Source organism: Equus przewalskii, chromosome 26, assembly GCF_037783145.1.
Source record: "Equus przewalskii isolate Varuska chromosome 26, EquPr2, whole genome shotgun sequence".
Lineage (NCBI taxonomy): Eukaryota > Metazoa > Chordata > Mammalia > Perissodactyla > Equidae > Equus > Equus przewalskii.
This window is the reverse complement of record NC_091856.1, coordinates 25,410,616-25,427,194: the sequence shown is the minus strand read 5'-3', so window position 1 is coordinate 25,427,194 and position 16,579 is coordinate 25,410,616. Positions and strand designations below refer to the sequence as shown.

General features: G+C 47.5%; 1 protein-coding gene and 1 long non-coding RNA gene across 11 annotated transcripts in view; one reads left to right on the top strand and one right to left on the bottom strand.

The window, feature by feature from the left end:
* TTLL11 (tubulin tyrosine ligase like 11) overlaps positions 1-16,579 on the top strand; it is a 227,413-nt gene that overhangs the window by 172,500 nt on the left and 38,334 nt on the right. For all 10 annotated transcript variants that reach the window (XM_070596184.1, XM_070596188.1, XM_070596189.1 and 7 more), the window contains 2 exons: positions 8,441-8,692; positions 16,267-16,373. In XM_070596184.1, the coding sequence (XP_070452285.1) occupies positions 8,441-8,692; positions 16,267-16,373 (359 nt within the window). The remainder of the gene's footprint in view (positions 1-8,440; positions 8,693-16,266; positions 16,374-16,579) is intronic.
* On the bottom strand, positions 4,248-8,443 carry LOC139079689 (uncharacterized). The gene is made up of 2 exons (XR_011533538.1): positions 5,000-8,443; positions 4,248-4,747 (listed from the first exon to the last, which is right to left on the bottom strand). It is a non-coding gene; the product is annotated as an uncharacterized lncRNA (long non-coding RNA).

Sequence of the window (16,579 nt, the reverse complement as noted above, 5' to 3'; positions counted from 1 at the left end):
GTGGATAACTTGGGAAAGAGCATTTCCAAAAGGAGGAGGGAATGTGGAATGTGGAAGACGAGACAAGCAAAGCAGGCGCCACCAGACCGTGCAGGGCCTGAGCTCTCTGCTCTAGAGGAGGGACCCAGCCCAGCGCGCCTCCGACAGCCAGTGCAGCCAAGGCTCCTCACTTGAAAAGTCTTTCTCCAGGTTCCAGAGAGAAGCCAAGCGCGAGCCCAGTCATCGGCAGAAAGACAGCGGCCAACTACTGAGCAGGTTTAAAGAGGAGCTCTGCACCCCTTCGGGCAGAGAGCTCTTCTGCCTGCCTGCCAGGGGACCTGAGAGTCGAACGCTTCTCACTCAGAATCAGAATTCTGGCCACTCTGGCGTTTCAGCTCAATAGTGGTGCAGTTTTTTTCTTTTTTCTTTTCTTTTTTAAAGGCTCTGACAGGAAGTCAGGAAGAGCGGGCCTGCCTTTGCCACCGCCTCTCCTTGATGCCTCACCTCGAGCAAGTGGCTTTGCCTCAACCTCCCTACATATGTCAGAAGGAAAATGAGACGAGATGATCACTGAAGCCCCTTCTAACGCCACAGTTCCACTTTTTCTTTATGTGGGGAGCAGCAAGGATCTCTATTATTTTGTGACATCAGCAACCCTCAGTTGAGAACCAGGGTGTCAGATAAGGGGCAGTTATCCAGGGAGGCCTAAGAAAAGGAGACTCATTTAGAGGATTTATTTAGGTTGCAACCAGAGGGCAGATGCGGTTGGACCCTGGGCAGCCTTCAGTGGGATTCCCCAGATGACCCACGGGCAGTCGGAGGAGCCGAACGCCAGTCTAGAGTCTAGTTACATGGGTTGGGGGTGGGGCCGAATGTCAGAAAGTGATTAAAGGAACCCCGAATTCTCCTGAATTCCCAGAAGTGTATGTTGATCTCTTTCATCGAAGCTGGTGACTAGACAGCAAGCCTCTGGCAGTGACGGCACTCGGAAGATAAAGATGGCAGTGCTCACAGTCAAAGTGGCTGACAGGTATTGCAGCGCTGTGCTAAGCACCACGCACGCGTCTCCTCTGTAGTGACACCAGGCCTATAGGTTAGGTACCACTATTATCCCCATTTTATGCAAGAGGAAACTGAAGCTTTGAGGTTATATGACTTGCCTGAGGTCACCCAGCTAGAGAGTGCAGAGCTGGGATTCCAAGAGTGCCTCGGTTTACCCCCAGAGCCCATGTCCTGATCGCCAGGCCAGTGCCTCTTGGGGAGGAGGCCCCTGGCAGCACTCCTCCCTGGCCTGCGTGACAGGGTGTTACATTGACTCTAACCGCCTGTGCTACGAGACAGCAAGAGGGACAATGGCGAAGACACTGTGCGGAGGGGCAGAGCAGAGAGAGCCCTGTTAGAGAAGAAGCGGATTGGGAGGTCTTTGTAAAATGAGCCGTCAGTTCGTTCATCCGGAAAATGAGAGGGCTGGGCCCCAGGACCCCTTAAGGCTCTTCCAGCTTCAAAATCGCGTGAGCTCTGGGTCTGTGGGAACTGGGGCGTAGAGCGAGAGCTCATGTGTGTCCTTGTGTTAGTCCGTTGCCTGGCCAGGTGGGAAGATGCTCCTGCAGCGGCTCGGCCTGGCGCTCTGGGAATCCATCCCGAGCAGGATTCCCAGAGACCTCATCTGCTGCTGTTGCCATCGGGGCCTTCAGTAATTCAGACATGCGGCAACCAGTGTGTCCGTGATTCGTGTGAGCCCATAACTGTCAAAAAAGAGGTCGATTTGTTTGGCAATCAAAACAGAACGGTCCCGTCCAGACAAGCACTGGTCGCTCCCAGATGGTCCCACTGAGGTCAGTTACCCCCAGCAGATTCGTCTGGATGCTGTGTAGACAGGCTGTGTTTTCAGTCCTAGCACTGCAGCCGTTCTGTGCTAGGCTTAGGCTAGGTGTCCTCCCAGCCACTCTCCCTCGCCAGCCTCGCGCCATCCCACAAGTAAGAGACTGCTCTCCGTTGTAAGGGAGGAGAAAATGAGTTCCGAGAAGCTGCGTAACTCCACCGAGTTGTGACATGATGGAGTGGACAGTGCCTGGGCTCTGAACTCAAACAGATTTGGGTTCAAATCCTCGCTCTCAGCCATTCAAGAGACAAACGGCCTTTGGAAAGTAGGTTAACCTCTCTGAAGCCAATTCTTCTCATCAGTAAAATGGGGCCACTTATCATACCTAATTCATAAGATCACTGCCAGGGTCAAATGGGGTATTACAGGTAATCCGCCTGATTCTCAGGTGCTCAGTGCCTGAGAACTGCCCGTGCATGTAAGCAGCGTAATGCAGTGGTTAGACAGAAGGACTCTGGCACCTGCCTGCGGGTTTCTATCCTGGATCCACAACCTGTTAGTATGTATCTTTGTGCCTTGGTTTCCTCATCTGTAAAATGGGAATAATAGTAATACCTACTTTGTAGGATTTTATCAAGATTAAATTTTTTTGTATTGTGGTTCCTGGTAAACAGTAAGTGCTACCAGTATCGTCCCCGTTGTGTTTTGTTGCTGTTGATGCTATGCCACACTATGGAAGAAAGCGATCAAGGGAGGTGGAAGTGGCCAGGTGAGTGTTAAGTGGACGGCTGAGTGAAGGGGAGGAGGTGAGAATAGACCCCCGCATGGGACGGGGTCTTATAGGGACCAGAACATCAGCCAGAGACCCATCATTAAGTCCTTTTCCTCATCAGTTTGGAAGCACATGCCTCAGTCGTTTTGTAGTCTTATCGCCTTCTCTTCAAATAGCATAGCATCGCCATCAAGCAAATGGGGCCTCTGTGATGGGAGAGATTCATCAAGTGACAGAGCTGGGCTACATGGTAGTTATGTTTATTTTTAGTGACTTCATCCTCCAACTCTTTAAATTAGCTGTTGGGCTAATTGAAGGGACTTCTTTGCGCATGGTTAGCAGTTTCTTCAGGAATGCCAATGTGCATTTGAAATTCCCAAGTGACTGGGGGACATGTATTGTCCGAACAGCAGGAAAAGGAGCCTGCTCACCTCCCTTTGCCAGTGCAGCACCTCTACCCACCAGGCTCTCCTGCCAAGCTATGAATTGCCTGGGAGCAAGACCCAGGGCGTTCTCTCCGTTTCTGCCCCCCATTGTCAAGCAGTTGCCAAGTTCATCTTTCACCTAGACCAGTGATTCTTAGACTTTTGCTTACATCAGAATCCCCCTCAGGGTTTGCTGAAACAGATCAACTGGACTGCTCACAGAGCTTCTGGGTCCATAGGTCTGGGGGGAGGCCAAGAATCTGCATTTCTAACAAGTTCTCGGGTGACGCTGATGCTGTCGGTCCAGGGACCGTGCTTTCAGACTCATCGGCCGAGAGTACTCCAATAGCTTGCCAGCACCGTCTGCTCCCTCGCCTCAATTCAGGACACACACTGTGGGCAGACTGTTTCGTCTTCACTGCACTTCTGATTCTGCCGCTCCTTTACCCCGAATCCGCCACCTTCTTCTCATCTCCTACACTACCAAATCTGACACCCTTGTTGGACAAGATCCCGTAAGACCTAGACCCATGCTGGCTTTCTGGTCATACTCCCACCTGTTCCTTCTCATATGTACTGCCAAGACCCAGCAAACCGACAGCCCTCCACGCGCTCTGGGTCTCACCTCACCACTTCCACCTCACTCAGTCGTTGTTTATAGATGGGTCTTGTCTTCCTCCACTTGGTCCCGTGCCTCTGGGTGGCAGGGACTGTGTCCACCCCACCTGTGTATCTGAGACCCCTGGGACAGATAAGCGCTTGGGAAATGGCTCAGGAATGAATAAATTATTGAAAGGATGCTTAACTAGAGATGGAAATTATTTCCCTGAGAGAATTCAAGTACTTTCTCTGAAACTAGAATTTGACCTTGCTGTATCTACCTTCCTATTTTGTTAATTTCCAGGCATATAGACAGCTTATACAGAAGAAGAAAAGCCTGTGGTTTGATTTAAATCACATTATCACAAGAACTATATAGTGAACTAAGCATAGAGCGTGTAGTGAGACAGTCCTGAGTATAAATTCTGATTCCACTATCGATTTGCGATGTTGGGCAAGTATTCAAGTTCTCTGGGCCTCAGGTTCCTCGTCTGTGAAACGGGACTAGCTACCTCACAGAACTCTTACGGGAAACAAATGAGACAGTATAGGTAAGTTGCTCGGCGCATTGTTTAACATGCAGTAGGCGTCTGATAAACAGTGGTGATTTTTAACGCTAGGCTTTCCAGGCAAGACAGAGATAGGTGGCTTTTCACAAGAGGTTTAATGAAAAAGAATTCCATTTTATTTTTAAAACAATAATAGATAAAACATTCCAGTATTCTTCCCCCTATTTTAATGAATCAAAGATACACCAAACTCAATTAAAAAAAAATTACCCCAAAGGACTAGTAAACCTGATTTATATTTTCTTTACCAGCCACTTTTATTTCATAAGCCCAACATTTCCATCAAAATACTGTTAAGTAAGAAAAGGATTTTATAGTATTTGTGATAACTTGGATCTCAGTGCGATAATTGGAATTATCTCCAGCAAGGACACTATGTCTCATTGTTTTATTTCCTCTTATATATCAGCTATATCTTTATTGCCTTCTTCCAGTTGAGTAAAACCACTTCCTCCCAAATCTGTGGTTTCGAGTCCATGAAAACGATATCTGTGGCTTTGATGGTCCTTTTCATCTTGAGGTTATTAATTGGGATTCAGGAAGACTGGGAAATGGTAGTCATCCAGTAAGTTCAGCAACCCTTGAAAGAAACATGAAAGACTGTCAGAAAGAAGAGAAAACAGACTCACTCTGTGCAGCTCTGGGGGGGATGGGATGCAGGCTATGGCCACTTGGGGGGGACATCCCCTGACATGCCCTTGGGGAAAACCTTCCCAGCCTGAGAGGTAGCCTGGGGGGGGTGGGGTCCCCATCACCAAGGCAACCCAAGCTAAGCCCACGGCCCTAGACAATCTGCCGGTGAAGTGGCCCATTAGCTAATGTCCCCATCTACCTGGGATTAAGTCTCCGTCTCCAAAATGACGTCATTGTGAAAATCTTCTGGAACTAGAGAGTAGTGATGGTTACACAACATTGTGACTATATTACATGCAACTGAATTATACTTTAAAATGGTTAAAATGGCGAATTTTATGTTATGTACATTAGACCACAATAAAAAAAAAAGTAGATGACCTCACTGGACAGAATGAGCTCTGTGGCTGCTTCTAGCTGTAACAAGTTATGTTTCTGAGAGGGAGCACGTGGCTTGCGGGACTGAGCCCCAGGCTCTCTTCAGTCAGACAGGCCACGTAGACTGTCAGTATCTAACTGACGGGGAATGGTTGATTGAATTATGGTTCAGGCATAATACAGAATATTACACGTCTAAGAGAAACGACGCTCATGAAAACATATTGATGCTGTGGGAAGATACTTGTGATGTCAAGTGTAAGAAGAAGGATTCAAACTACATGTAATGTGGTCCTAACTTCATAAATATAGATGAGGAATCAAAATGTTAGTGTTGTTTATTACAAATGATTTTGATTCCTTTATACATTTCTCAAAACGTCTACAAAGACCATGAATTACTATTATAATATGAAAAAAACTATTTAAAACCAAATAAATAACTGTCCTACAGTTTTGTAACCCCCAATGTGAATTATGATGTGCTTTAGAATAACGGGGTGGAAAAATGGAGTAATGGTTAAAGGAATCGACTCATAATTCTAGCTCAGCCAGAGCCAAGAGGTGCTCCATCCACTGTGCCTCAGTTTCCACATCTGGAACGGTGCATAATGTAACAGTCTGCTTCACAGAGTGTGTGAAGAGCGAGTGAGATCACGAATGTGGGACAGAGTTTTTGATTGAAGAGCTCTCTAAGCCTTTTTCATTGTCACCGAGTGCATTCAAACTGTACATTTCCAAATCTTCCCTTTAACAAAAACTTAATGAGTGCTTATAAAGTCGGTGATTGCCACTTATCCAGTAATTTAAGAGCTAATTTCCGGTAACAGTACCGCTTTTTTTCTCATCTTTCTTCCTATAACGTTAATGGGAAAACATTTCATTTCTCCTGAAAAGTACCCACCTGACTTTTATTTACAGTCTCAAGTTGAAGGAGATGATGATAAAGCCAGTTTAGCTGAAGGAAAATTGCACCACCCCCCTCCGCCAGGGAACGTGTTCTCCTCCTGAGGAATCAGGTGTCTCCTCTTTGTAGGAGGGAGCGTTTGCTTCCCCGGAACCATCCCCACTATTGCCCTTTAGAAGGGGTTTTTCTTCACGCTGCTCTGGCTCTGCCCTCTGCCTGTCCTTGCTTTGAGACCAGCGTCAAGACCCTCTCAGAAGGAACTGTAAATGGAACTTACAGGACTTTATTCATTCAGGGGGTTTCTCTTCCTAGAGGCTGGCTCCTTAGACCAGTGTGAAGAGAAGGCCATTTTGGCATAGCTGCCAAGCATGTCGTTTCTCTATTGAACCTCTTTCCCATTTAAAAGGGCTTCTGGGGTACAAAGCATGATAACCTTGATGTGTTATTGGGGCTTACCTTGCTGTTAAAAGCAAACTTGCCCAATTCAACAAATTGAATGAAACATTTCCCAAGCGCTTAATACGTGCCAGGTCCTATAGAAATAGAGTTGACTAAGATTGGTCCTTGCCTTCAATGAGCTCACACAATAAATAGTGAGGGAGGTGGCATATAAACAAATGCAGTGCAACGTGACAAGGGGAACAAAGAAGCAAATCTAGGGACAGGAGTGGGACATGGAAGAGAGCCAGAGGCATAGTCAAGGAGCCGGTTTTGAAAGTGGAAGAGAAGTATGCCAGGCAGCCAGGGTGAGAAGAAGTCCTCGTAGGTCGAGGAAAGCAGATATGAAGACCCCACGTGTGGGACTGATGGTGTGCTTGGAAGTGAGTGCACTGGGGACGAGGTCATTTGATAAAGAGAAGAGTAGAGAATGGCCTTGGTATTTAACTCAGTACCATGAGACGTGGTTCTAATTTTCCTGGATCAATCAGCCAATTGGACAGTATTTATTGGCCTTGAATAACGCACTCAAGGTTCTGTCTCAGGAAGGGGCACACAGGTGGGAAAGGGTTACACCTGGCCCCACCATCTGCTATGGGTGGGACAGGAGACAAGGAAACAAGACGAGCTACAAGTGCAGAGAGAGGCACTGACTGTGGAAGGGAGCTGGGTGTCCAGGAGCACCGAGCCTCTAGTTCCAGGCCAGGCCAGTGGGTGACAGGGTGCAGTGGGGGTCAGCAGGGAGGAACGTTCAAGGCCTTGAAGGGAATAGTGTGTCTAGGGAAGTGATAGGAAATGAAGAGGACGGAGAAGAAATCAGGAAGGGCCTTGAGTGCCAGAATGAGGAGTATAGACTTAATCACGTAGGCTCTTGGGAGTCACTAAAGAGCTGTAGCAAGCAGGCAACCCAACCGGATTTGCTTTAAAAGGGGTGCCTCGGGGGCCAGTGTGGAGGATAGATCTATGGATGGGAAAGGCTGGAGGCAAGGGGACCTGTTGCCTCAGTCCAGGCGAAAGTGGACATGCCCAGGCAGGAGAGAGTGCCGCTTGTTTCAGGAAATACTAAGGAGGTGAGACTGGCTGAGGAGGCGGAGAGAGAGGAGGAGTTGACATTTATTCCCATGCAACAGGCAGCTGGTGGTGACATTCAAGGAGATGAGGAGTGCCGATTTGGGGTGAGGGGACAAGGTCGTTTCAGTCTGAGGCATGCGTGGGCTCTTCTGAGGGTCAAACAGATGATAGTTGGATATGTCTGGAGGGGAGAAGAGCAGCCCAAGCTAGAGGCAGATATTTGAGAGTTACTAGCTGCTAATTTTCTTGAATATCAGAATAACTTCAGAATAAAATATCCAGACTAGGGCATCACAACACTATGATCATTTTTTTTTTGTTCCAAATAAGAAAACAGTTAAGCCAGAAAATGTAATTGTGCCTATTCCTAGCATCGGGTAACTGATACATCTTTGCAAATTGTTCGTTGAACTCTGCCTGTGGCTTCTTGCCAGCCCTCAATGAGATTTTTATATTTCTTAATTATTCAATTACTACCCATAAGTAGGAGTTTGAAATCAAACCCAGACTGCTCCATAATAGAGTATTCTCTTGAAACACGAGTACAGTAAAGGAAGTCGTCCATATCGGGAAACCAGGATGGTGGAACGGAGGAAGCATAAGTTTCCAGTCGTGGCTCTGCCCTGGGTTCAAGTCCGGACTTTGCCACGCAGTAGTGGTGTGAGCTGGCCAGGTCAATTCTCTAAGGTCAGCTTTCTGGTCTGTATGATAAAAACAGTGATAATACCCACCTCCTGAGATCGATGTAAATCTAAGGGAAAGGAGAATATGCAAGGGAAAGTGCCCTGTTTGCTGTGGATCTGGCTCCAGATGTTGGTTCTGGCATTAATTCCTTGTGTGCTTCAGGTCTCAGCAGCTTGAGAAGCCATTAGCCACAAAGGAAGACCCCTCAGACAGTGAGCTGGCCAGCGCGGCGGACGTCAACACCAATGCCGAGGCCCACCTACCCTCCATCTGCCTCAAGCAAGTGTTCCCCAAGTACGCGAAGCAGTTCAACTACCTGCGCCTGGTGGACAGGATGGCGAACCTGTTCATCCGGTTCCTGGGAATCAAGGGGACAATGAAGTTGGGACCAACAGGCTTCCGTACCTTCATAAGGTAGGTCAGTGAGACCAGCCCCTCTGGCCTGGGATTCTGGCAGGGTGGAGTCCAGCCCCACCTCTGGCTGGTCCCATCTCCCTGACCGCTCCTGAGAGAATCTGTGGTACCGGGTCAATGCCCTGTTTGGGGTTAAGCTGACCCAGTGGCTGGCACTAGGCCTGGCACATAGCAGGTTCTGATTTGTTGAATGAATTAATGAATATTATGGAAGTGACAGCATTCACAACCTTACGCTTGTGGTTAGAAAACAATTCTGCACTACCTTGAATGAGGTCCTTAAACCACATATAAATAATTGCCCCTTGGACTCAGAATGACCTCATGCATCTTAAGCTGGGGTAATGTTCTCCCAGTGGGACGTGGCTGTGTGCTGAGCGTTTACAAGGCCACAGCAGAGAAACGAGGCACATCTTTCCAAAGTGTCAATTTCAAGAGACAAAAGTTAAATAATTCAGTCGATAAATAATTCAATACATTTGTTCTAATATAAAAATAACATGGTTATATTATAGAGTATAATACAAAATTTGCATTAATCTTAAAGATAAAACATGAGATAAAGAAATTGTGTTTTCGCTGCAGCCTACAAAATATGCCATTGCCACTCAATCTCCTGAGATCATTTGTTAACTTGCCTTTTCTCTCTGGGGCACTTTAGGGACATAGGGGAGCACTTACTAGCTGTGTGACCTTGGGTAACTTAATGACCGTCTCTGAACCTCAGTTATCCTATAAAATGGCAGTGAAACTACCTACACCCTAGGATTGTGTGCTCTACCCCTCAAAGAAACTATCTGCCAGCATCCAATGTGGCTGATGTTTTTCTCATCATCAGTCTTAATATGTCTACCCTGCACCTCAAAGTCACTCTTCCCATGGTTTTATTCACTAAAGGAAATTACTAGAAGTCTTGAATCAGAAACCATTTTTGTCATATGCTCTTCTCCAAATGAATTTTATAAATCCTAACTCTCGCCCTTGGATATACCTGATAGGACGGTAAACAGAAGCATCAGCAGGGGTTTTTGCCATGTCAGTCATCGTGAAGAGGTATTCTGCACGGTGATTTTGAGAAGGGCTTTGTGTTACTGTCGAGGAAAAAGGAAAGCCCAGGGGAAACAGCACAGACTTTGGGGTCTGGCTTCAGAGCCAAGCATGTTACTTAATAGCTGTGTGGCTTTGGGCAGATCCCTTACCTTCTCTGAGTCTCAGTTTCCTCATCTGTAAAATGGGTCTAATCTCTCCTGCCTGGCAGGGCTTTTATGAGGTTGGGATGTAATATATGATAAAGCACGTGGCCTGGTGCCTAGTTTACCGGAGCTCTTTGTTAAATGAGTCTTGTGGTTATCATTTCCATTAGGCAGTGGGAATTTTCAAGAAAGTCTACAGGCACGTGTTGTTATTTCCCTGAGAAGACTACCTGATACCCTCTGACTCGTTTAGGAATTGCATTTGACTAGTAGGAATAGACACTCATCGATAAGTGGTTTAAATAGACTAGTTTTCTCTCATGTAACAGAAAGTTTGGCAGTTGGGGTTCTGGAACCGATCAGTGACTCCACAATGTGATCAACACCCCTCTTTCTGTCTTTCTGCTCATCCATCCTAACTATGTGCTTCAAGCTTCGGGGTTGCCTGATGGTCACAGGATGGCTGGTCCAAATCCAGCTATCACGGTCCCATTCCAGGCAGGAAGAAGGAAGGGAGGAGGAGCAAAAGGCCTTTGTCGGATGCTTCCTTTTCATTCCTAATGAAATTCTCCTAAAACGTAAGAGAGAGGGAGATTTGAAAACACAACGTACCATAAGAATCACAATCTCGGTGCCTCCGGGGTCATGAACAAGCTGGTGGGCCAGATCCAGAAGGGTGGGAGGGCCGGGCTGGGGCAGCCTGGAGAGCACATGCCCCAGGAAAGGGGAGGGCTGCTGCTGGTCTGCTTTCACCGGAGCCTTTGATTTTTCAAGAGAAGCTAGAAATACTGATTTTTATGTAAAATCTCAATACAGGTATATTGATGTTGGCGATTCAGAAAGTAATTTTTAAACATTGTGTGGGTTCAGTCAAAGCGTGGCTGGCTATAGAGACCAGCAGTGTGAGCCCTCCGGTATGAGAAGCCGAGGGACATATTAAGACCAGTGCTGTGTTCTCACACAACCTGGAAAACAAAGCAGAACCAAGAATGGTTCTAGCAAAGAAGATTCCTGAAATGCTCTCAGACTGGACTGGATGATGTTAAAAATATCGCTACAAATCTATCTCTGTGTGATAGGCTCTATGATTTTCCATCCCTTTGTTCTCTGTAATTAAGGAGATTTGCATGAAGAAACGATTTTTGTGATGTTAGAGACTATTAGGTCCCGCAGCCGTCATTCCCAGTCTGTGGCAGAGCACTGTTGGTGGGAGTGAAGGTGACAGGGAGGAGGGAAAGCCACGTCTCCAGGTGGGGATAGGGAGCCCCTCTGCCGTCCCTCTGCACCCGCCCAGCAGACGTCCTGAGTAATTAAGCATGCAGGAAGAAATGGAGAAAACGTCGCACAACCATTGATAGATTTTTCCTTTTAAAATATACCAAGAGATCCCAACAGCCACTTAATCGTAAAAGATGATGTTCTCTGCTTTTAGATTTCTCTCAGTATGTTCAGTCTCGCCAGCTAAATTTAACAGCAAGCGTTTTCTCTTACTAACAACTCCTCTCTCTCTCTCCTTTCCACTTCAGTTTAAATTTTGCTTCATTATGAATTAATAATATTTATGCCATATGTTAAATCGAACCAAGTGTCCTTCTCTGGAGCACGACACAAGAGACATATTTGCTGGCTCGATAGATACTCGAGCTCCCACGCAAACGGCAGAAGTGGAACTTAGCTTTTCATCTGTCCTACCCACTCCTTCTCTCCAAGTTCCTTGAAGAGAACTGGAGGGAACAAAATCATACAGATTCCGAGTGAATTTATTTTCAGTGACCATCTCTCATAATGTGCTGCATAGATCAGCAGTTTTAGGAGTGAATTATGCTAATGCCAGTCTGGACATATTCTATTTTTCTTTTCCACCAAGAAATGAGAAATAATGAACTGTCGTTTTCTTGTCTCGACTTAACTCTATCAAACCAGCTCCTCGTGTCATTTCCTCAGGAGGCCCATAATAGCAACACAGATTACCATGAATTAAGCACCTCTTTTCTGTCTTTTCTCTCTCTCTTTTTTTTTCATAATAATTGCGAGGGTGTGGAGACTTCTCTTTCATTAAGAAATAGAAATTATCTGATTCTTCAGTTTGACAGCTTTCTTTGAGGGAAATGCATTTTTGTTGTTTGCCTCCCACTGGATTACTAATTTGGGGGGCATCCTATGTAATTCACTGAGAACACGTTTTCCAAATGTATCCTACGTCCGAATTTGACATCACTGCATTTTCCTTCTCCAAAGCAGAAAATTAAACAGTTTGCCAAAACTGGGTTTCTCTCTAGGAAATGGAGGCAGCCTCTGCACCATGAGCACCTGCTTCATGGAGACCTTTCCGCTGGGAGGTCCCTGCTCGTCCCTTTGTGGTTTCTGATCCGGGTCTCCCTTTAAATTACAGAACAATTTTCTCCTTTTCCTCTTTTTCCTCTTCCCCTCCCTTTTCTCATAAGGAGATATTAATATGCTTCATAATGGGTAGCTGTGGGGGGTTTTGTTCTCCGAGAGGCAACATGGTGTGTTAGAATGTTCTGGAATAGAACTGTAAAGGGCCTTGCCTCCCCCTCTGTCATTAACTCCTCAGTGACTTTGAAAATTCCCCCTCTTCTGTGATGATCTCTTTCTAGCAATATTGCAAGAGTCTACGCCAGGGATATCAATAGCCTTTAAAAATATATACGTTATAAACTGGGGTTGTCTTCCCCCCCCCCCACCCAGATATCAGATAGTGGGGTTTTTAAAAAAATGAGTATTGATCATTTGTTAGCTTTCTCCCGATAGGAACTTTTCCAGGAAAAATAAGCTTCTTTTCTTTCAAAGAGAAGGATGAACACAAAAGAAATTCTATAAATAGGATTTTATGGTGTGGAAAAAGTTGGTTTCTAAATTTCCCATGAGATGTCAGTGGTTGTTGAGAAAAAATGGGGATGGTAATTTCAAATCTTTCTATACTTGGGCTCCTAATGAACACGAATGATTTGTTATTCTCTCCCATCATATGTGCCCAAATTCCTTTGATTCTGGGAAGAAAAACAAACATTTCTTCAAACTGATTCTACGTCATGGAGGCAGGCTGCGAGCTGTCACTTGCTCCTTCCCCATATGTGCCGGGCACCGGGCTGGTCCTTAAAATAGCTCTGTGTGGTGAATAGCCGTATCCTCATCATACAAATAAGGAAATTTAGATGCAGAGAGCTTCAGTGACTCGCTGAAGTCACACAGCACAGTCAAGATTCAAACTCACATGCATTTGACTCCAAAGCTCATTTTTTCCACGTACATTTCCAGCCTGTCTTTTCTTAGGAATTGTTCTGGCTTCTCATGTTACTGTATTTCTTGGCCTTCTCTTCTACTAAAGAATGTATCCTTCCATTCATTAGTCATTTGAAGGACTGCATCTCAGGGCCTTAGGGGAAACTGTTCTCAGTGATGAAGAGCTGCCAAGCCTTCACGTTTTCACCCTGGACTCTGAGATCGTTTACAGCCCATGAGAGTGGTACCCAAGACCAAGTCAGCTGTGCATCACTCACTGGGCCCAGAATACCACCTACACGCAGTGGACACAAAATAAATTCCGTACTGAGTGGATGCACGCATGAAAAGTTCGTTCCAAAGTCTTGACCCTTGGAGTCATTCCCTTTTGGGGTCAATGGAGAATGTGTGGTGACCATGGGGACACGCCTGGGAGAACCTGTCTCTAAGTGACCCTGGTCGCCTTCCCCCAGCCTGATATCCCAAAGCTTCCCAATGGGCTCTCTTACTGAGCCCCACCTGAGTCTTCATATGTTGAATCCTGGGTTCTTCCTGTGGCCCTGGACTGGGCCACCTCCTCACTTCTCCCCAGAGGTCCCAAGCCCACTGCTCTATCTTCCAGGGGAGGACTGAGTATGAATCCCACCAGATGTCCCTTTCCTTGAGTCTCAGCTTACCCGTCATTGAAACTGGACTAAGAATAGCTCCCTCACAGAGTGGTTGTAAAGATTCAGAGAGCTAATGGGCAGGAAAGGGCCTGGCATGCAGATGGTGCCCAAGAAATGCCTACAGAATCAAAATCCTCTTCAAGCATTTCCTGTCTGCTGCAGCCAGCACAGCCAGGAAGGACAGCCCCCTTCCCCCATCCCGGCAGCACAGGTTGTCATCGACTGGACTTGCAGGCACCGCTAGGGACGATGAGTTACCTTGGAAAAGGGATAAATGGAGAATTCTCTTTGGTAAATTACAGTTCCTGCTAAAGGTTTGACACTTCTATTTTCTGTCTGTCAGGGAAAAAAACTACATACCCGTGGTCAGTTTGGTTTCCCTTTTTGCACTCCATTAACCCACAGAGAAAGCCAGGCAGAGCTCTGGTCCTGTGGGGAAACAGGCAGTGAGGAGGACACTCATACAATAATTAGAGAAAACCCGTGGCCGTTCCTAATGAAGCTTTGGGAATGAGCCGTGCAGGTTGTTAGAATACCTTGGGAGTGACTGGAGCATCATTCCCGCAGAACCCAATAGAGATAGCCATCTCGGTGACAGGTGACGTGAAAAGCCCTGTGTCCACTGACATGTTGTTACTGGGGCTCAATAACTGTGCACTGATGTGCTTTGAAGTCTGCCACAGTGACTTGTGATTGAAATACGAGCAGGAGCCCAGGAGGAAGCAGGGTGTGAATTGATGGCCTGAGAAATGCCGGTGAGAAGGAAGGAAGGAAGGAAGAGGGAGGGAGGGAGCACCTAGGGAGCCCCAGCCTGCCCGGGCACCGTGCTGGGCACACTCCCTGCCACCATTGTTAGGGGTGTGCATGGGTACGGAGAGGGGCCTCTGGAATGCCCAAATCCTGCTTGCCAATCAACCCCTGGCCTGGCGGGTTCCTAAGGGAGCTGTTCACACAAGGGATGATGACAAGTGGGAACTCAAAGAACCACTTTATCATTAGCTGAGCCAATGGATGTGGCCATGTTTGGAAATTTGAAAGCAGCATTGAATGTAGTTCAGCAAAATGGACAGCTGGCCCAGAGGTCTAGCCTTCAGGAATCCCAGAGCAAATCCAGCCTGCAGTGGGACTCGCCTCCCAGCACAATCCCGTTCAGGAGGGTGGTGCACCTGGACAGGCCAAGGGCTGTCTCCAATCTGAACAGAGAGCCCGAGCCCTTGTGCCCAGACACTCTGCCTGGCAAGCTCCATTTCTCCAGAATAGACAGGGCCACTCACTGAAAGGTCAGCCTCAGGCGGCCTCTGATGGGGCCAAGATGGTTCTAGCTCTGGAAGAGGGAAAGGGAAGAAGAGAGAGATCAGGAAGGAAAACAACAATTGTTGTGGGTCAACCAGGTGCCAGGCACCACCCTGGGTCCTTGGCGTGTCCTGCCTCACCTCATCTTTACAACAGCCATGTGGGCAAGTTTTGCTAGCTTCATTAGAGGCTAGTAAATAAAGGCACGGAAGGCTTAAGTAAATTGCCCACAGTTACGCAGCTAGAAAAAGCAGCAGAGCCAGAATTTCAATCCCGGTCTGCCTGATGCCCAAATCATGCTCCTTCCAGTGAGCCAGATTCCCCCCCACCCCCACCCCCCGCCACAATTCTAGACCACAAAGGCACAAGTGAGGAGGAGGGAGAGGATTCTGCACACCCCTCTGTGGCTCGGACAGAAATCACCATTGCTGACATCGGAATGAAAACCTGGTTATCTTTGCCTCTCTGCCCCTAAGCCAGGGGAACATCTGAAGCTCAGAGGCCTGCCCCATCCCTCCTCCTGTCACTTCCAGGTGGCTCCCCTAAGGTCAGGAGTGAGCACAGAGGGGCATCCCCAGTGAAGCTGCCTCAGCTCACACGAAGGGGCGTGGGCCAGCCTGTGCTGTTCTGCTCTGTAAATCTTGGGCTTACTGTGGCTGATCAGGGCCTGTAAATCTTCAGGTGACAGGTTAAGCTGGGGGAAGCCCAGAAGCCTTGAGTTCCTCTCCGTAGCTTTGGCGCCAGGGACTCATCTGGTGAGCATTTCCAGGGGGATGCACTTCCGGACAGCTGTGATGCCTCAGCCTGTACAGTGACACAGCGACTGTGATAAAGACCGCCTGTCTTACAGGTGAGGAAACTGAGGCTCAACCAGGGCCGTCCAGCTTCTCAGAGGCAGAGCCAGGTTCAACTCAAGACTTGCCGCCCTAAAGTCCTTGCTCTTTCCAGCCCTTTAGACCCCTAATTAACCAAATTACAGGAGCCCACATGACCTAATCTCAACGTGTATTTGCAGCCTTCTCTCCCAAATTTCCCAGCCACATACCCTTCCCTAGTTCCAGCTGTTGGAAGGGAGGGCCTGCCAGGTGGGGAACACAGCCCAGGCCAAGGCGTGGAGGCAAGACAGAACAGGACGGGTTTGGTCCAGCAGTAACATGTCCCTTCTCATTTTGGGCAGGAACTGCAAGCTCAGCAGCAGCAGCCTGTCCATGGCCGCTGTGGACATCCTCTACATCGACATCACAAGGAGATGGAACTCCATGACCCTGGACCAGCGTGATTCAGGTACCCGATGCCTGGCCTCCACCACGCCCTGCGGGGAGTCCAGACAGGGATGGGCAGTACATTTTCTGCTCCTCCTTTTTAAGGATCAAGGTGGGGGAAGGAGGAAGGTTATCCTACCAGCTCTAGACATGGCTCAAGAGGCTGAGCTGAATTTGAATTCAGAGCACGACCCTGAATTCTGCTACCAAGGCTGTGCCCAACCACAT